This window comes from Ammospiza nelsoni, chromosome 15 (assembly GCF_027579445.1).
Source record: "Ammospiza nelsoni isolate bAmmNel1 chromosome 15, bAmmNel1.pri, whole genome shotgun sequence".
NCBI classification, from domain to species: Eukaryota; Metazoa; Chordata; class Aves; order Passeriformes; family Passerellidae; genus Ammospiza; species Ammospiza nelsoni.
This window is the reverse complement of record NC_080647.1, coordinates 16580013-16600937: the sequence shown is the minus strand read 5'-3', so window position 1 is coordinate 16600937 and position 20925 is coordinate 16580013. Positions and strand designations below refer to the sequence as shown.

The window sequence follows — 20925 nt, the reverse complement described above, 5'->3', positions numbered from 1 at the left end:
TCTTGGATGAGGGAAGAGATGAGAATGTTGAATCTATGTTTCAGAAGGCTTGATTTATTATTTTATGATATATATATATTACATTATAACTATACTAAAGAATAGAAAGAAGAGTTTCTTCTCAGAAGGTTAGCTAAACTAAGAATAGAATAGAAAAGAATGATAACAAAAGGCAGCTCTCTCAGACTGTCTGAGATTGCTCGGCCTTGATTGGCCATTAATTATAAACATCTAAGATGGGCCAATCAAAAATCTACCTGTTGCATTCCACAGCAGCAGATATCTATCGTTTACATTTTGTTTCTGAAGCCTCAGCTTCTCAGAAGAGAAAAAGATCTTAAGAAAAGATTTTCACAAAAAGATGTCTACGACACTCTTCCTTCAACACAAGACCCCAGTCAACACCATCACACAATTGCAGGTACAAAAGAGAAACCTGAGAACCAGGTGTGGCTGTTAGTCCTGCTAAGGTGACAACTTGGTACCTGCAAATGGACAATAATCCTCAAACTTGGTTCATACAATAACAGAATGCTTTGGGTTGGAGAGCTCATCTCATCCCACCACCCTGGGCAGGGATATCTTCCAGGCTGCTCAAAATCCAGTCCAGCCTGGCCTTGAACACTTCCTGGGATGGGGAGTCCACAGCTTCCCTGAGCAACCTGTGCCAGTTCTCAGGAAAGAATTTCTTCCTGGTATCCTAATCTAAACCTCCCCTCTTTCAATTTAAAGCCACTCTCTGCCCATGTGAATAGTTGCTCTCCCTCTTTTTTTATAAACTCCCTTTAGGAACTGAAAGGCTGCTCTAAGGTTTCCCTGGAGCCTTCTCTTGTGCAGGCTGAGGCACCCCAGCTCTCTCAGCCTGGGAGGCTGCCTCAGAGCATGGAATATGCTGTGTGCATCATTCCTGGCATCCCTCCATGGCCTTCCCAGGCAGGGGCTCCTGAACCAGCAGGAATGTGGGCCTGAACTCAGGATTCTCAGGAAGGAGCAGTTTCATTTTCAATGTTTTGTCCAACTGTGACCTTAAATCCTGCCTGGAAATGCACTTTGCCCTTTTAGTCCTGGTGCTGTGCATGGAAATTCCTTGGAATCCTGCAGCTGGAACAGCAAAGTGGGGTGTGTGATAGAATTTATGTGTTACAACACATCAAGCCTCCTCCTTGCAGAGAGTTTCATCTGGCACTGAGGACCCTCTGCAGCTGCTTGGATTTGGGGCTGAAACTGCTGGGTTTGGTTAGGAAAAACCCAGCCCTGCTGTTCCTGAGCCCCTTGGGCCAGGATGGGAGTGGGAGGGATGGCTGGGCTGAGCAACTGCAATAACTGCTCTGCCTGGGTTTTTACCCTGCGTGTCACTTGGTCACGCAGAGTAACCAAACTGGGATGAGAGCAGGTGAATTCTGTTCAGGTTTGTGTGTTTATTGCATGAATTCAAGGATAAGGAGGGTGTAGTTCTCCCTCACATGCCGGTCTGGACAGTCAGTGCTGTTTGTTTGGATCTCCTGTGCAGCAGCTGGGGGACAGAAAGGTTAAGACAGGGAAATGTGAGTGTAAAGAAACACTGTTGGGAAGTTTAACACTCGAAGCTTACCTTAATGCTCTGGTGAATACCTGGATTTCAAGTGAATGTCCCTTTAATTTATGCTGCTGCTAAGGCCAGGAGCTGGTATTTGCCCAGTGCTGAATGGGATTTAGCTGTGCTCTGGCAGAGGAATCATCTCTGAGAATAAACTGTAAGTAAAACTGAGATTGTTCTGTGGTCAGGCTGAAGAGGGGACTCTGCACCAGCTCCACTCTTCTGCTGAATTCCTTTTCCTAATCAAAATGGGAAATTCTCTGGAAAAACAGAGAGGCAGAGAAGGACTTAAAAGCTGTGAGGTTGAAAGCTCAGTAATGTGAGACCTACCATACTTCTGCTTTATCACCACCTTCTGTGCATGGCCGCAGAACATTGCAGGCTGTTGTGGAATGGAGTGTTAATCCTGGAAGGACTCATGTTGCTGTCTGGCTGATAGGTGGGGAGAAAGGGCAAGGGAATGAGGTCATGAAAGACCTGTCTCAATGAATTAGGCAGTGACAGAAATCTCATCACCCAGGGGCTATTTTAAAAGCAAATAGGCTTGGTTTAGAATGTTAGATAGCTCATGCGGAATTTTTAATGATTGAGAATGCCAGTTATCATGAAATAATCTATATCCCACCCAAATTAGTCAGACTATTTTGTTGTGGTCCCCGAGGTACCTCTGTAAAATTGACAAGTTGTTCTACACTTGAATTTGAAGAACTGGTTTGTGGGGGGAAGTGTAACTGTGTTCACAGGGGTTCTTGGATGAGGTAAGAGTTGAGGATCTGACTCCATGTTTCAGAAGGCTTCATTTATTATTTTATGATATATATTATATTAAAACTATACTAAAAGAATAGAAGAAAGGATTTAATCAGAAGGCTAGCTAAGAATAGAATCAGAAAGAATGATAACAAAAGCTTCTATCTCGGACAGAGAGTCTGAGCCAGCTAACTGTGATTGGCTATTAACTAGAAACAACTCTATGAGACCAATCCCAGATGCACCTGTTGCATTCCACAGCAGCAGATAACCATTGTTTACATTTTGTTCCTGAGGCCTTTCAGCTTCTCAGGAGGAAAAATCCTAAGGAAAGGATTTTCCATAAAAGATGTCTGCGACAAGGAAGCAAATCTATTTGCCCTGTCTTGGGGAGGCCACCTGCCAAGTGAGAAGCCTTGAGAGTTTTTATTGAGGGAGATAATTAAGCAGAAAGCAATGGAGTCACAAAATGGCTTTGGTGGGGAGGGATCTTAAAGCCCATCCAGTCCCACCCCTGCCTTGGGCAGGGCCACCTTCCACTATCCCAGGTTGCTCCATCCAGCCTGGCCTGGGACACTTCCAGGGATGGGGCACCCACGAAGAGCTTTCACTCACAAGAACAAAGACCACAATAAATTTGACATTTCCAAGTGTTCCTCATTACTCTTCTGTATTTCTCTTGCTGTGCTCACTTTGCACACCTGCAAAAGCTTGGTTCAGTTTCCTGCAGATTTGTGGAATCTCATCCAATTTGTGCTGCAGGTGGCTCAAGGAGCACCAGTTGAGCTCCCTGCAGCTGGACACAGCGGGTGGCTGCCAGGACCATGTGGTGCCATGCTCCAGAGCAGGATGTTGGTTCATTCAGCCTGCATTTGTCTTTATTGCTGTAGGCAAGGAAGGGGAGATACATCTCTAACTCCAGCCTGTGTCCAGAAGGAAGAGGAAAGGAACTGACACACAGGACCTTTCCAAACAGGGTAAGCTCAGGTGCTCTCACCTCTCTCTCTCTTGAAGTAGAGATAGCATCCCTCATGTCCTCCAAATTTCTAACTATCCTGAGTGATTTCTGTAATTGATTCCTCATTTGTAAAATGTTTTAAAGCAATTTATTTGAGTTCTGTGGGCGCGACCATAAACCTGCCAAGTTTGATTATCAGGATTCTGGGAATTATGGTTTGAAACACATTGTTTGGGTTTTTTGTTGTTGTTGTGCTTTTTTAAAGATACTTTTAGTTCTCGTCAATTATTTGCAAATATTTTCTCCTTCTGGGAAATCTGTTTTCTGAAAAGTAACATAAAGTTCAAAGACAATAGTACAAGCCAAAGTATTGTCACTTAAATTAAGATGGAGAAATGTGGAAATCTGGTTTTGGTTTTTTTAGGCACAAGATTTGCAGTAGATAATTTGAGCTTTAGAGACCAGAAGAAGAATGTAGGACAGGAAGATGGCCCAGCCGTTCACACATGGTGCAGACTGAGAGCCAAGCCTCACTCTGCTACCTTTCCAATCAATTAGACAAAGCAAAATGTTGAGTTTGGGCCTGGCCTGGGCTCTTTCCTGATAAGAATTCCGTCTGTTCAGACAAAAATATGATCCTTATCTATAAGGATCTGTAAGATCTTCTTGGGTTTATACTTTCCCAGTCTTTAACCTAATCTAATTTATAATCTGGGGGTTTTTTATTTTATTGTAAATAAATCAGTGACTTCATTTAGAACAAGTCACATGCTCTCTTGTTCAAGACTATCAGCTATGGGCTTTCAAGAGCCTTCATGGTTTTTCCAATATTGATCTTATCTAGACAGGAGATGTCCTCATCAGTGCAGCTCTTCCGAGATCAGAGGTACCATGAGCTGAAGGGGCAGTGCCTCCAGCAGGGGATCCCCTTTGAGGACCCCGAGTTTCCAGCCTCGGATGAATCCCTGTACTACGACTCAGCAGCAAAAGGGAAAGTGGAATGGAAGCGGCCAAAGGTAATGGATGGGCGTGTTTGCACTGCTGGTGGCTCCTCCAGCAGAGACACTTCCACCAAGAGGGGTCTGAGCAAAACTTGGTGTCTTTGTTTGGAAAGACAAGAGTCTGCTAAGGAAGGCAGGAGCCTCCCCTGAAATGGAGAATGGAAACTCTCCCCACCCCTCCCAATTGCTATAAATTTTAAATTAAGGGGCTCTCAGGCAAAAATATGGGAGCAGGAAATAACAGTTCTTTAATAGGGAAAGGAAAAAATAAAAGGATAAAATAAACAATGCAGTACACTAGAACAACACTGACAGAGTCAGAACCCAACCTGACACCCTGTGGGTCAGGGTGTTGGCAGCAGTCCCATTGGAATTGTGGCTCAGCCCTCCTGCAGGGTCAGGGGTGGTTCTGCTGGAGCAGGGATCCTGTAGAGAAGGATGGATTCTTCCTCTGAAGATCCAGGGGAAGGAGAGGCAGCTGCTGTTCCTCTGGGGAATCCAGTGGAGAAGCCGTGCTGGTGTCTCAAAACCTCTGGATTATATCTTATATATTATAGCCAAGGAATGCTTGGCTCCTCCCTCTGGGCTCACATCTCCCAGTGGGATGCTGTAGTTCTTATCAGCCATGCAGTGACATTCAATAGCTGTTATCAGCAGATGTCCCCTCCACAGGGAGTGTGATTGTGATCACTCAAAGAGAGAGATAAGGCAAAGTGCCCACTTGACAAAGATAATCTGCCATACAGATGGTAATAGAAAACATCTTGCATTGTAATCTGGAACACTTTGTTCTGTTCTGAATTGCCACCCTCTCCCTCAGCTGTTTGGTTCTGGTGAAGACTTAGCAGCAAGTTCTACACAGAAAGAGTGGGAAGTTCTCCTTTATTGGTTAATGCCAGCTCTGGTCTCTGCATGGCTGTGCTGAATTCCCAGTGAATTTTGTCTCTGACTTGTGTAGAACCTCAATTACTCACTAGTGATTTTCTGTGCCAAATGATCAGCTATTATCTGTAAGTAACCAAGAATGCTTGTGTCTGTTTGCCACTTTTACTGGCATCTTAACAGGAAAACAAGTATGTCATTTGCTTTGAATTGTAACTAATGTAGTAGGCATTTCAAATCATTAATACCACCTATATCTGTGGTCTGTTAGTTGGTTTACTCTGAGGTTTTATGCTTTACATGTATTTTTAAATCGGTTCACAGCCATAGGCAAACCATTGAGAAGAACACAAACCCATTCCCCAGTCTGGCTTTCCATCAGTGTCATCTATTCTCTTACTGTGACAAGTGTAATGGAGAGGACAGTGGAAGCCTCCAGCTAGATGCATGCAGTATTTTTGCCCTTAAGCAAGATGAATCACTCCTTTACTTCACCCATGTCCACTTTTGGGATTGGAGTTAATCTTCTGGAAGCACAGACTTGGGTGTCTGTCCTTAGAAAACACAATGCCAATGTGATGTCCTTCATATGCATCTGGGGCTGTTCTGTGTCCTCTGTGGCAGGGGAACAGCAGATGAGGCTGACCAGGGCTGGACTCTCTTTGCCAGGATGCCCTGAGGCTGCTTCTCTTTCTTGCTTCTCTTCTTCTTTCCTGGTGGTACTCATTCTTCACAGCAGTTTCTCTACTGGAATTGTAATGAGCAGTTCAAGGGTTGCTTCCCTGCTTCTCATTCCAGCTTTTCAAGTAAGACATGAGACTGAAGAATGGGGAGAAGTAATTTGGGAAAGAAAAAGAAGACATTCCAAAGTCTGTGGGTTTATTTTCATTTCTGAGCACTTTCCTGTTTATTGGAGTCTTTCATCCCCTCCTACTGTGCAACCATTCACAGTGAGGTCAGGAAGAGTGTTTGTTCTTCATAAAAGATGTGAAGCAAGAGCTAAACTCTATCAAGGATGCTATTTGGGACCATTCTTGTGCCTATGAGTTTGTTCAAGGTGGTGGTCAGTGGTTTGAAGTCTAATTGTAGGTCAGTGATTACCTTTGCATTCAGTTATTACCCATTAAACATGATGCTAATGTAGGAAACCTCACATATTAATTAATGTTCTAGTTACATAAATTTTATTATCATTTATCACAAAACCAAGCACAGATCAACCCTGACCCTCCTGAGATGTTGAACCATATCCCACCAATCCCTGGTGAAGTTCAGAGGGTGAATTCTGGTGTTGATGCCAACAACACAGAACCATAGAATCTTCTAGGTTGAAAAAGCCTTCTGAGTCCAACACTTACTCTGACACTACTGAGTCCATTACTAAGCTATGTCCCTAGCACCAGGTCTCTAAAAAAACACTTCAGTTTCAGTGCTTGACATCCCTTTTGGAAAATAAATTCCTCCTTGTATCTGATCTAAGCCTCTCCTGGTGTGTGAATCCTTTGCTGGTGTTTCAGAACATTGGGCTCTGCTAATACCCCAGTTCCTCTGAGATAAACCTGTGAAATAACTGAGCTGAGCATGACCATTTCAAAGGTGCAGCATCTTCCAGAGCCCTTCAGCTCGTGCAGGAAGCCTTCTGGGGAGACTCTGTGGAGAAAACCTGCTGATTTGTTGGGAAAAGGGTAAGAAACATTGCCTCTGGTTGGTGGACATTCTTTCTGCCCACTGATATTAGCATCATCCCGCTCTTTTCCTGTGATTTCCCTGGGAAAAAAAAAATCTTCTTTTCCCTGGAAAAGATTTCCTTCAGCTCTGCCAGGCTGAAGTGGGGCTGGGGGCAGCTGTGTTCTGCCAAGAGGGGAGTCCGTGGCCACCTGTCCTGGTTAACACTGCCTCTGTGTGGTGGTCCTGCTCAGCATGGCCTGAAAATACCCAGGAATTCCTGTCCCTGCTGAATGGATGCTTTGACTTATTTTTAACTAAACCTCGGGTTTGTGTGAACTTTACCACTGACCCTGCAGAAAGGATGGAATCTCAAGGACATCTTTGTCAGTGTTAAACAAACAGCAGTGATCCCCCAAGCAGGGCAGGCAGGCATGTGAGGAAGGAGTGGGTAAGCTTGCTTCAGAGATAACCAGTGTTCTTTAGTTATTCACAAAGGAAAATAGTCTGATCCTACAGAATGAGACTTTTATCATGTGCTTTCCTGGTTTCCCTGTTTGACCCTGTGTTTTTTAAGTCCTAATTCTGCCTTCATCTGCATCTTTTCTTTATGAGAGGGCTGTGATTGCACCCTGATGTTCTGGGAAGACAGAGCTGGTCTGTGTCCAGGAAAACAGCACAGAAAGGCACCGTGAGACAGGGCTGCTGATCTGCTTCCCCAGAAACCCCTCCTGTGTCCCAGCCCACTGATTAAATTCCCATTAACTCCAAAGGACAGCTACCTGGCTGAAGGTGGGGAGTTGCCTCTGCACAGCCCAGTGCCCTTTTCCCAGGAAACACTGCATGCCATGGGCCCCATTCTCCACTCTTCTCAGGGTGGTTATCACCATGCAAGTGAAAAGTCCAGGAAATAAGGCAGTACTGTGTTCTGGAATGATACAGTGATAGGAATAGATGGAACAAGTGTCTCCCCACTTCTCAAATTGGGAGGTGTGAGATGAGCAGGTTGATTTATCCAGGGCTGAGGTCCCAGAGAATTCAGGGGCTCTGACTTCTGCACCTTCACATGTTTACTGGAGGCAGCACCAACTTTGTTTGCTTGTAACTGGTGGAAAATGATCCATTGTTTCAGGAGCTGAAACAACTTCATATTTACAAGTGCTGATTGAAACCCTAAATCCTCCTCTACCTTGTTACCTGTTTAAGATTTTGCTCTCATTTGGAAGGCAGAGGAAGCTTGGGGCAAATCCCTGTGTAGGCATTTAGTCTGGGTGAGCTTTACCTTTTGCATTAATGTTCTTTATTCCACAGGATTTGTGGTCTCAGTGTCCTCCAGAATATTCAGCAATAACCCAGTTGTCATAGATTTCATGGAAAGAGGGTCATGAAAGATTTGGCTGTCAGGTTAAATGTCCCTCAGATGTAATGCTCTTCTTCATTTAATTCCTGTCTCCTCTGTAGCTGTGTCACTGCAGTCTGACCCTGTTTTCCAGTTTGAATAAGACCAGAGACATCTGCTTATGTTCGGGACTCGTGTGGAGCCCAGTGGTGCCTGCAGGAGAGGGAGGTGTCCTGGCTCTGTGTCAGGCTTTGAGCAGTTGCACGACCACTGCAAGAGGAGTGACAGCTCCTCACAGCCTGGGATATCTGCCAGGATGGGGCCTGGGGGGGATTCCAGAGCTGGAGGAGAGTGGATATTAAAGGGAAATGCCATCAGCTGGCATGGCAGTGATGTGCACTCCTCTCAGAGCAGCTACACTGCTGCCTTCTGTATGACTGTCTTGGCTTGGAAAGACAGCAGTCTGCTAAGGAAGGCAGGAGCCTCCCCTGAAATGGGGAATGTAAACCCTCCCCACCCCTCCCAATTGCTATAAATTTTAAATTAAGGGACTCTCAGGCAAAAATATGGGAGCAGGAAATAACAGTTCTTTAATAGTATAATAACAGAATTATTATTTTCCTGAAAAAATTACTTATTCTGCAAAGGCTACAAGCAGAAGTTTAGGCTTCTGTTTCCCTGCCTATCCCATAATTGTGCACATTTCTCTGCTGTTGGTGGTTATTGACTCTTGTTCAAGTGTAGGTAAACACAAGTTGCAAAGCTCTGTGTGCTGACATTCATGTTTGCACTGGAAATAATGGCACATGTGGCATCTGGGAGATGAGGAAATGTGTTTCAAAAGGTGCTGAACTTCTGCTGAGCTTTGAGGGAGCTCACAAATCCTTTCGTGTGCCTCAAGCACAGCTGGGGACACAAAGGTGGTTTCAGGTTGGAGGCTGTGTGAGCCAGTGTCTTGTGGTTTGCTGGGCTTCTCTGGGACCTGTTTGTAGCAGAAAAGGGCTGTGAAAGACTCAGCTTTGCACTAAGATGAAATCAATCCTGAACTGGTTTCTTTTCCTTCTGTGTTGGTCACATCCTGGATTTCAACACCGTGAATGTTGTCCTCACAGAGAGTCCAGCATCCTTCAGTGGGTGACTTTCAGACATTCACTCCACGAGTACAGCTGTACTGGAGGATTTTAGGAGTTCCTAGAGGACACTGGTGATCCTTTCAGCAGGCACTTTGTGTGCTGTAATTAGTTGTGAGTGCACTAGCAGGGAGGCTGTTTGCCATTGTTGCAAATAGTTTTCCTCGCCATTAAAAGCAGATTTAGCTCGTGATCTTCAGCTACAGCTCATTATCTGTGGAAAAGTTTAAAGTCAGATATTTCTTTGTTAACTGCATGTGTGTGTGTATAAAGAGGATGATTGCTGTGCACCTTAATTTTTATAGAAGGGTTTAAGCCTTGCAGGCTCAAAAGTGGTATAAAAGGTCATAGGCAAAGTAGGCTCTGATCTAAGTTTAAACCCTTCATCTTAAAGAAACAGGAAAGCTATTAAGAGCTAAGCTCTGGGAAGCAGTCTGCCCTGGAAGATAATCACAGATTGATGGGGAGGTTTCTATGCACATTAATCATGGTTTTTAGGTTAAAATTGTGGAGGCAGGGACCGTGTACTCCTCCAGACATGGTGCAGTGTGACAGTGTTCACAGGGGTTCGTGGATGAGGGAAGAGACGAAGGATCTGACTCCATGTTTCAGAAGGCTTGATTTATTATTTTATGATATATATTACATTAAAATTATAGTAAAAGAACAGAAGAAAGGATTTAATCAGAAGGCTAGCTAAGCTAAGAATAGCAAGGAATGATAACAAAGGTTTGTGGCTCAGACAGAGAGTCTGAGCCAGCTGGGTTGTGATTGGCCATTAATTACAAACAGCCAACATGAGACCAATCACAGATGCACCTGTTGCATTCCACAGCAGCAGATAATCATTGTTTACATTTTGTTCCTGCTTCTCAGGAGGAAAAATCCTAAAGAAAAGATTTTTCATGAAAAGATGTCTGTGACAGTGCAGTCCTCTGTTAGTGTAGAGGGCATGGGTGAGGGGACAACAACAGGCAGATGGGAAACCACAAGAAGAAAATAATTCCTGAATGATGGTGAAGCACCTTTTCTTTCCTCACCAAGGACAAACCATGTACCCCAAAGCTCCTGTAAATGGGGTCTGGCACTGCTGCAGCTTGAGGGGAGCTGTTCCAGCACCCTGGGTGCCTGGAGCTGTCGAGCTGAGCTGCAGCCATCTGTCCCTGCCATGCAGGTGTCACTGCAGAGCGGGAGGAGTGTCACCGTCCATCCTAGTGAATGGATGACATGATGGTTCGTAGGGGTGATCTCAGGGTGCAAAGAACCAACACGGCACAGGGGATTTGCAGCAACAATCAACAAGTGCAATTTTGTTGAAATAACCACAACAGAAAGGCGTTGGTGAGGGGAACTGGGGAAAAAAAGAAGAAAATAAGGAAAAGAGGGAGGAAGAGGAGGGGTGGGTTATAGCTACCAAACATGGTACTGCATTATCCTTTGGGATCCTGCCGACAGAATTCACCAGGCCACGTCCGGGGAGATCTCGGATGCACAGTTCATCTGAGCCCCAGTTATACTGTTTTTTGTTGGGGGAAGGGGGAGTGAATTTCACAACCGAAACAAAGGTCTTCAGGGGGGAAAGAATGGATTTGGTCAGGGGTACACAAAGTCGAGCCAGGCAGCAAGCGAGAATCATGGTTTTCATGGCCCAGTGCTCTCACCTGTGCTTGCTTTGGGCAGCTTTCCCCCCCCTCCCTGCACACCTGCCCCGAGTTGGGGGTTTCAGTGCCAGTCTCTGGAAGAAGGTGAGGGGGCCTTCTCACACAGGGGTTTCTTGTCTCAGTTCCTTGATGAAGAGGTCTACAGCTCTACTTGTCTGTCACGATGGTTGAGGACGGGCGAGAGGGGTCTTCTCTTGGAAGAGGGACCACCCCAAAGCTCAAACCAACCAGGCTGGGAGGTGGGGAGGATTCCTGGGCCATTGTGCAAAAAGGGCAGGGTGCCCCTGCGAGTTCAGTGTGGCATATAACAAACAACACCTGTGGAAACAGTGAGCTAGGAATCAGGCACATGATTTCCCCACCACACTGGTTCAGCAGACAGCAGTTTTTAATTTTTCGGTGGTGTCTCTCCATGACAATCGTGAGGCAAAAATGAAGCATATTTCAGTCAGACTCTCACAAGGAGCTGCTTGCCAAGGGCTGGAAGGACAGACAGACGGCTCCCGGGCAGGAAGGCGTTAACCCAACCCCATCCCAGCTGCAGAGGGTTGGCACGGCTCCCGAGGATGCAAGTGGCAGCACAAAAGCATCCTCTCCGTGCCCGTTGCCCTGGCAACTGCACATTCAGAGGGCGGGATTGGCAGCGGGATCCTGCAGGAGATGATGCAGCTGCAATTAAGTCGAATTGTCTTCACGTTGTCTGAATTAATTCTGAGCTGGGAGAGAAGGGGAGGGGTGGTGGGGGAAGGACAACGAGCTGCCACCCCTCTGAGATGCCGGCTGGGCAGGGCTTCGCCGTGCTCTGGGCTTCTCTAAGGGTAAATTAGTGCTGGCACTTGGCTTCTGAACCTTGGGGGCTTTTTTGTTGGAGAGACTAAAAATCAGCCTCGGGAGCTTTATTTGTTTAATGAGGGTGGGTTTGGTGGAGTGAGTGATCTTCTGTGCAGCTATTGCTGCTCTTGCATCCTGGTGATGCACAGACTGGAAATGCAGGGATTACCAAGATCCCAGGGCACTGGGCTCCTAGGAGGAGGTGTCCAAAAGCGGAGGGCAAGGTCTGTCAAATCCAGGTCAAAACAAGTCTTACCCTTCCTGTATGGCTGCAATTCTGGATCAGATGGGTTCAAAATCTTTCTTCTTTTATTTGGTGAAATCTGTTTATTTGGATATTTTTACCAGCAGCTGGAAATGTAATGTCATTTTCAAGAGAAGTGTGCCCACCTGGTTTTGCCCTGGCATGATGAGACAGAGGAGGTCAATTGTGATTTGATGATGAGATACATGGGAATTCACTGAAATTCAAAACTTTCTACAACACTTAGCAGCCAGGATTTTGAAATCTAAATTTAATCTAAATAAGAGTTCTCATAACTCAAATACATATAGGATGCACTGATCTACAGAGATCAAAAAAGTAACTGGAACCCCTTGGAACTGGAATTCTCATTTTACCAACCAAGAATGGAAGTTCTCATAGAGCACATCATGATAGAATAACATTGTCATTATTTATGCTACCCTAATACAATCCTGTAATAATTTTGAAGTTAAGAACAGTCCCAGTTGTTCCAAGGAATTGATCTTTTTGAGGAGCACACGCATTTTGTAAGAATGGAAGGGAGAAATAGTGGGGTTTCTGTGGGGGAAAAATACTCAGTTAAAATACTTTTTGGGTTTAATTTTAATGTTGCAACTTTTCCCCAAATGTGCTAATAAATCTGAAATATTTATTGAATTTTTTTTCTTGGAGGCAAGGAAACATTTTTCAGCCCTGAAAATCCCTTGTTGGTGATTTAAGGTATTTAGAACAGCATGTTCTGATGGTGTCCAGCCAAACAATTCACTGAAAACATTGTGGGCTTTGTTTTATTTTTGCCCTTCTCCCATTATTATTTTCTCCTAAGATTTTGAGGTTGAGTTGTTTTATTTTTTTTTCACTGAACATGTTCTGAAGAGAAAATGTGGCACCTACTAGCACCCTGGCAGGTGAAGGTAGGGAGCTCCAGAAAGCTTTTTCCTACAGACCATTGCCCTTTCTTGGCTGAGAAATAGCAAAGGTGTATTTTTTTGGGGAGTGTGTTTGTGTGTTTCACAACTGGGAAGTTCATTTGGGATTTTTTTCCCATAGCTGGATGGAAAAGGAAGAACCAAACAGGAGGATTTTTGTTACATCAGGCATGTAAAACGTGCTTGACAGCTCACAATATCTGAGAGCATCTCCTGAGGAGCCAGGGAGATTCCAAAGGAGTCTCCTGTGTTCCAGGCTGATATTATTATTAATGTGTTTGTTAGCTTATCTTTTCTGGAGCCAGCCTGCAGTGCAAAGGGAATGGCCCTTATTGCTACATCAGAAGAGCTGCCACAAAATATACCTTGTTGAATAAATTTTTTATATATATATAATTATTTATTTATTTATATAAATAAATAAATTATATATATATAATGTGTAATTATATTTATTTTACTATAAATAGTAAAAATACTCAATAATCAGTTGAGGAAATGTTATGTTGATCCCAGGAAAAGAAGATGAGAAGGTTGAAATGTCCAGACCATGGCCACTGTGCTAATTCATGTTCAACATGACACTGATCCTTTCTCTGTGGCTATGACATCTCTGCTGCAAGCCCTGCCTCAGCTTCTGCAGGTGTTCTGCTGTCACCAGACAAACTAGAAAATGTGTGTTGACTTTGTCTGCAGGTTTGGCCTATTATTATTCTAAAGTAACCTTTGTCACCAAAGCCTCAAAGTAATAATTAACTGGCTTGTCTCTGGAAATCTGATGGGCATTGGACCGTGAGAAAATCCTGTTAACAGCAAATATTTCATATTGGATTGTGTTTTGCTAAAGAGGATTTTAAATTGAACAATATAAACTTCACATACAATTATCAATTTCACAATGTAACCCCCAGCAAGCTGAAATCTTGATTTATTTGCAACAGCATTCTGTCTGTGAGGACACCAACCCAATTTCTAACAGGAAAATGAAGCCTGGATGGTGGGCTGTGAGAGCATGAACCCAGAGCAGGCAGGCAGGGAGCTGTTTAAATGTATATATGCACATGGATGTGTGTACATGAATGGGGCAGGGGCTTGGGAAGCAGGATGCTGAAGGGTGAAGGCTTTGGGCTTGCTTTGCCACCCTGATGAGGTCTCTGGTGTCAAGATGACCCCAAGGTGTGAGAAAATCTCTTTTTCCCAGCCCCGAGACCGAAGAAGGAGTCAGGATTCTTCTGTTCTGGTTTTCAAGGTTGTTTATTTTCTCTTATCTCTAACATTCTTTCTCTGACCTGCCGAGGTCTGTCCAGCAGGTCAGTCCATGGCACACTGATTGCCCTCAGAGTGGTGTTATCTTTTATACTAAAAACTACGTGTACATTATTTACAATTATTTTCCAATACCTATCACCTATATTACACACTGAGTTTCTACCTTAAACCAATCCAAAAGTGCCAGCATCACCCAGAACATGGAGGCTAGGAACAAGAAATAACAAGAACAGGGTACATCCAAATTCCTCCATCTTGAGACCCTGAGCCCCCATTCTAAAAATCCCAAAAATCTATTTTTCACCCTGTGACAAACTAACTATCATTCTACTCAAACTTTCGTGGCTTTTAAATCCTCATACAAGGTTGGTAATTTTTTCCATGGGTCAAGATCAAAGTCACAGGTGTTTTGGGCTCTGTGCCAAGGTCTCTGAGCCCCTTGGCAGGTGCTTGAGCCATCCAAGGCAGCCAGAGGGATGTCCTGGGTTCTGACACCATCCCAGAGCAAATCTGAGGCATTTGGAAGGCAGGCAGAGCCCCAGAATCTGGGCTGTACAATTTCAATGGTGGTAGCTTTATAAAGGAACTTTTTTTTTTTTTTTTTTTTGGTACTAAGAGTAGTGATGGGAAAGAGGATGGGTCCAAGGAGAAGTGACTGGGCTGAGGAGGCACCAGACACAAAGGGTTGTTGCAGATGTGTTGTTGAGCACTTTCTTTGCCAGCTATTTGGGTCCTGGAGGCAGGAAGGGGAGTGGAGATGTGTGTGGTGCCCCCAGGACTCCTCTCACACAGCCAAACAAGCAAGGAGGGATCTCTTAATTCCCTGAGTCCCTCCCAGCAGTTATTGCTGGCAGGGGCTGGGTTCCACTCTCAGGGGTTGTGTCCAGCTGTGTGAGCCTTGTCCAGGCCCCATTTCCCAGGCCAGGGTCTGCAGGCCACATCCAGGCTGGGGTTGATAGTATAGGGATAAAATGTGTCTAAAATCATGGTATATTCAGGGGAGTTAGAAAGAAAGGGTCTACAGGCCATATCCAGGCTGGGGTTGATAGTATAGGGATAAAATGTGTCTAAAATCATGGTATATTCAGGGGAGTTAGAAAGAAAGAGTCTACAGGCCACATCCAGGCTGGGGTTGATAGTATAGGGATAAAATGTTTCTAAAATGATGGCATATTCAGGGGAGTTAGAAAGAAAGTCAGGCTTAGTAGGCCCTGGGAAAATGTTAAGGGTAGGCCCTGGGAAGTGTTAGGCCTTGTGTTTGCCAGATCATGTGAAACTGCACCTGTGTAATCAGTATATGATAAGTGATATAATTGTTAATTTGATGATTGCTTAGTAATTAGATATAATTATTGTTTAATTGTACGAAGAATCATGAGAAACTGTGTTCAAGGGTTTGAGGGGGATCATGAGTTGGGTTTCAACCCATGCTTGAAATCAATGTATACAATAGAGCAATGTAAGTTTAATAATTAATATGTAAGTTTTACAATGATAGAATATAAAAATATGTTCATCCCAAACCCATGCTGGAGTCAGATTTGGGTCTGTGCACCCCTGACACCCACTCTTCAATAAAAGCACCTGCATATAAACATTCTGTGATTCTGTGTTCCTGAACACTAACACTGAGTGCAGTGTGCTGTGGCTCTAGACCAGAAACCCTGAGAACCTCATAAAATTCCATTTCTGTGTTTGAGAAGGTCCACCAGGAACAGGATCAGGAATTCCACACTGTTCTGGGATTTTGTGTCCTCCTCACCTTTCTGCAGCAGGCTGGTGATGCCCAGCTCTGGCAGAGTGCTTCACCCCAAAGAGATCTTGTGTGTTAATTTGAAAAATGAAAATATGGGAGCACACAGTGCTCCAGAACTTGGGAGGGCCTCACTTTTTTTTGAGATGAGTGTTTAATTTAAGAAGCTCTATTGAGACTGAAACAGATACTGTTGTGTTCTCTTGGAGATGTTATTTTAGAGAAGTGTCTTTTCTAAACAATAGAAACTTATAAACATAGTTTAATTCAGTTTTAGTCCCACCAGTAATTTATGCTGGTACATTAATATCAGAGTTTTTGGTCCCTGGCTCCTTTCAAAGCTTTGGGAATCTCACTGTGTTCTGTTTGTCACCTTGTCTGTCCCCCAGCAGGCTGAGTATGGGAGGCATCATGAAAACACTGTTTGGCATGTTTCCATCTTGGTTTCTGACTGAATAAAACATTCCTCCCATAATATTCTGTCCTTAATGTTTTCAGCTGGGGAAGTTGTGACATGTTCCTTTCTGGAATTGCCTAAATGTTCCCAGAACTGAGCTGTTGCTCACCCTAATTCTATGAATTCTATCATTTTATTTTGCCTGGAAAGTCTTGTTAAGATGGGGCTTGCCCAGAAGAAGAGCTGAGTAAGGCACCATAAATCCTGGAGGTCTGAGCTCTCCAGTACAGCCTGGTGACTGAGTGGACCCCATATGACATCAATTTGATGGCTCAATCCCACTCCTGATGTCAGTCAGAAAATTCTTTGGTTTTAGTTGTGCCCTTTTTTGCTGGCTGCATCCTGACAGGAAGCAAAAACCCCTCAGTGGCCACCCTTTATTTCCATAGGATGGAGTGGCAATTTTGGAAAGTGGCAGCTTGCTCAGTGGGATTATTCACCCAAGTCTTGCAGGACTATAATTAAAGGCAAACATTTGTAAATGACATTGCATGCTTGCCAAGCAGACAGCTGTCCAGATGCCAGTATTCTGTTATCTTCTCTCTTGGCACTTTTTCCAATTTGTATTTCCCTCCCTCAGACTGGATGAAGGCTTTCTTATGTCGTTGTGGTTGTTTCCTCTAAAGAAAAAAAAAATATTCAACAACCTTAATGTCATTTCTAGAGCACAAACAGTACAACTCCAAGGCTCTGAATGTTTCTTTAAAGTTTAAAATGTCAGGTTTCATTTAGTTGGTTCAGTTGTCATTAGATGAAAATTGGTTTCTGTTTGTCCTGAGGCAATGTGGTGATGGCAAGAATGACATGGTAAAATTTATTTTGAGACTGTAAAACAAAAAGCCTGAGGATCATATCCCCTGCTAGCATAAGTCTTCTTACAGTAATTGGTAGTTCATTGATTTAGTCTTCCAAAAGAATTAAATGTCTGACTTGTCTGAAGCAAAAATTACAGCCTAAACATGCCAGTTGCAAAGGAAATGGAGGTATTGTTCTGTCAACACTCTTCTGCAAGAGTGGAAAGCATCCATATCCAAAAAATGCTTTCTGTGTGAAGAGCTTCATGCTTTTGTCATATTATTTCCATATTTAAAAGGGTATTGGGGATGAGCAGGAATTGGAGGTTTAGTAAGCCATTCTGCCTTCAATTTTCAGAGTAATTTGTTTGAATTTCATGCTGTGTTCCTGTGATTCAAATGTATGTTTCCTTCAGGATTAATTCTATTTAAAGATTAAATAAATATGTATGTTTTCTTGGCTAAAAAGAAGCTTTTAAAAATCCTTCACAGCTGAAAGAACCTTTTAGAACTGCTTTCTTGCCTGTATGTAGCAATGTTTCTAACTTAATCACAAAGACTAAACAATTTGGAATTTGCATTTTTTTTCCAGCTTTCAGGAAATAAAATGCTGCTCCTCTGGAAAAATACACTTTTTGCTAAGAGCAAGGGTTATCCTACAATTATCTCACAATTTTTCAGTTCTTGCACTGAACTTTGGCCAGTGGTCACCTTGAGCTCCTTATGTGCATCAGGAAATGGAATTTGTGTCTGGAGCTATCCAGGAGCCATCTGGGCACTCCTGGGCTTGGGAGGTGCACAAGTGGCTTCCCAAGATCTGCTTAATAAAGATTGTCAGTGCTGTAGAAAGCACTCTGAGGTCTGATTTTTGTCTGGACACAGCACTTTCCAGTCCGATACAGTGAATAATTATCAAAATGGGGTTGTTTTTTTGCCTAAGACTGTACTGAATCTTCAGTCCCGTGATGGTAAGTAAAAAATTAAATCTCATTTAGCAGTGATCCCCCTGTGGACTGAGCTTTGGTCTGCACATTTAGAGTTTTATTGCTGCCACAAGTTTACCTCAGGAACTTTAAGGAGCACTTCTGGGACTGTAAAAGACAAAAGTTCAGGAATTTTCTCTCCGTAGGTCAGTAAGATAACTATAGATAATCCATTTGTGTGCAGAGCTGCATTTGCTGTGCATGACCACTGCTATATGTTTCCTCCTCCCTTCAGATAAGGGCATTTAAGCCTTGGACATCTGATTTTCCTCCCTAAATGGAGATGTGAATGCAGGTCCTTGTCCTCTGGCCTCTCCTCCCTCACTCTCTGAGTCTGCTCTCCACAAATAAAACTCCTCACAAGTGACAGTTGCCTAAAAGCTGCTTTTCACATTTGGGCACATGACCCAACTGCTCAAACAGTTGGTGTCTGCACCATAAGGGGAATAACTCCAATTCAATCCAAATATTTCACATGAAACCCAAGCATGGCATTTCTCCCTCCTGATCTTAAAGAGCACATTTATTCCCTTAAAATGCTGAATGTCTCATGAACCAAACCAAAGCTGTATGTGCCTATGGACAGAGGTGGATTGAGGAGACTTGCAAGCACCATCAGCCCTTGGTTTAGCTGAAGTGAGGATGATTTAGAGCTGATAATCTGAGGATGAGGATGGTTTAGCTGAAGTGAGGATGATTTAGAGCTGATAATCTGAGGATGAGGATGGTTTAGCTGAAGTGAGGATGATTTAGAGCTGATAATCTGAGGATGAGGATGGTTTAGCTGCAGTGAGGATGATTTAGAGCTGATAATCTGAGGATGAGGATGGTTTAGCTGCAGTGAGGATGATTTACAGCTCAGAATCTGCCCTGCAGCTCTGCATCGGGGTGGAGTGCAAGCTGCAGACCCTGAGGGGGAGGGTGTGCTTGGAAGACACCAGGTTAAGCTGCTTGCGCAGATATCCCAAAATCTGCAAAAAATTAAAACCGACATCCCTCCCAATGAACATAATGGCTGAACTGTAAATACTTATGTTGTAAGACAAGGGAAAAGCAACACTGACAAACCTCAAGATTATTAGAAACAGGCTCTTCTCCTGTCTTTTGAGAGTTAAGAAATGTTTCCTTAGGTTTTTCACTGACTTCACTTTAGCTGTTAGTCCCTGATTAAATAAAGATGATGAACTTCTCACAGCAATTCCTGGATATTCTTTGAGAATCTTCATCTTTAGAGGAAATTCTATGGTGCTTTGAACACACAACAGGAGCTAGAGTTCTGGATCCCTTTTCTTTTACCCAGAATGTGGCTTCAGATCCATAATTCCAAATCAAACACTTTGTGTTCTCTGGGAAGTGCTGTGAGGTTGGGCACTGTGAATGTTCCTATGGCTGCCAGCAGTCATTGCAAAAGATAGGAGGGAGATAATTGGGATTCCAAAGATTTCTAAGCTGGTGAATCAGGAGGGTAAATTCTCAGCGATGGATGGCACTGATGTTAGTGTTTAATAGAGAAATTTGTCTGAAATGAAGTGGTGAATTCAACTCAGTTGAAAAAATCAAAAATTAGCTCAAGCCGTGAAAGAGCTATGGAAAGAAACAGCTTGATATAAAGAAGGAAAAAAAAAGTTTCTTATTCTGTCTTTGCAAGCAAGAAGTCTCTTAAATGTCTGAACAATTTAATCACAAAGATGAAACTCACTGTGCTTCAGCTGGGATAAAGTCATGACCAAGTAAATATTCTGACTACACCCTGACAGGCTGGGTCCTCCCAGGCAGCCAAAGGCTTTTGTCCATGGATCTGTCTGACTGAATCTGCTCCAGTCCTTGTTTTGGGTTGAAGCAGAAGGAGAATCCAAAATTAATGATCATTAATGGTGCTAGGAAACTTACTGACTGTTTAAACAGTGGTAGAGCTCCACATTTACACAAGTCCTTAAGTGATTAAAACATCCAAGTTCCTCTGGCTTTTCAATTGTTTGGGCTTTTAAGTTGCACAGTAATAATATCCAAAGTGACATGCAGAGTTTGTAAAAACATTAAAGCATATTCAGACTGGTTTATCCTGGAAATTCTCCTGAGGCTGGAATGAAGAAATTCTCAAGATCACTTTGTATAACAACAGCATGTTATCCAAACATATTTTATTCATTTTAGTACTCTAATAGCCATCTGTGCAAGACAAAATCATCTACATAGAGGGAAAAGCATGGACTTGATTGCCTGGCAGATACAGCAACTGTAATTTTCCTTAATTTTTCTTTGGAAGTAACTGATGTGGGTTTTTCAGTGTCATCACTCAAAACTGAAGAAACTTATCTCACATGCTGATAACTTAATTGCTAAATGAAAATCTTTCCAAGACAAAGTTTTAAAAGATGTGTTAGAGATAGATAGATAGAAGCTGCTGTTTGTTTTCAAGATGTGTAAATAAAAGCCTTCCTGGTTGTTCCTGTGAATTTATGAGTCTGTGATACACTGATTTGGCGGAGTCATAAAAGTGCTTTCAGTATTCAGGAGTAAAATGAATGCTGCTGTGTCACTTTCGAGGCAATATTTTTATAGCTTAGAATTTGAGCCCTCTATCTTCCTGACAGAAAAATACTCTTGTTTACATGTTCTAAGGCTGCTCTTTGCCAGAAAGGATGTCCAGACTAGAATTTAAAGTCTGGTATGTGTCATGTTGGGACAGAGACATAGACT

General features: G+C 43.3%; 1 protein-coding gene across 3 annotated transcripts in view; it reads left to right on the top strand.

The window, feature by feature from the left end:
• Positions 1–20925, top strand: part of CAPN6 (calpain 6) — a 57518-nt gene that overhangs the window by 3837 nt on the left and 32756 nt on the right. For 2 of the 3 annotated variants that reach the window (XM_059483006.1, XM_059483004.1), the window contains exons 2-3: positions 3217–3303; positions 4129–4300. In XM_059483006.1, the coding sequence (XP_059338989.1) occupies positions 4136–4300 (165 nt within the window). In that variant the 5' untranslated portion in view covers positions 3217–3303; positions 4129–4135. Of the gene's footprint in view, positions 1–1554; positions 1734–3216; positions 3304–4128; positions 4301–20925 lie in introns of those variants that run through there. The other variant, XM_059483005.1, reaches the window with a different exon arrangement.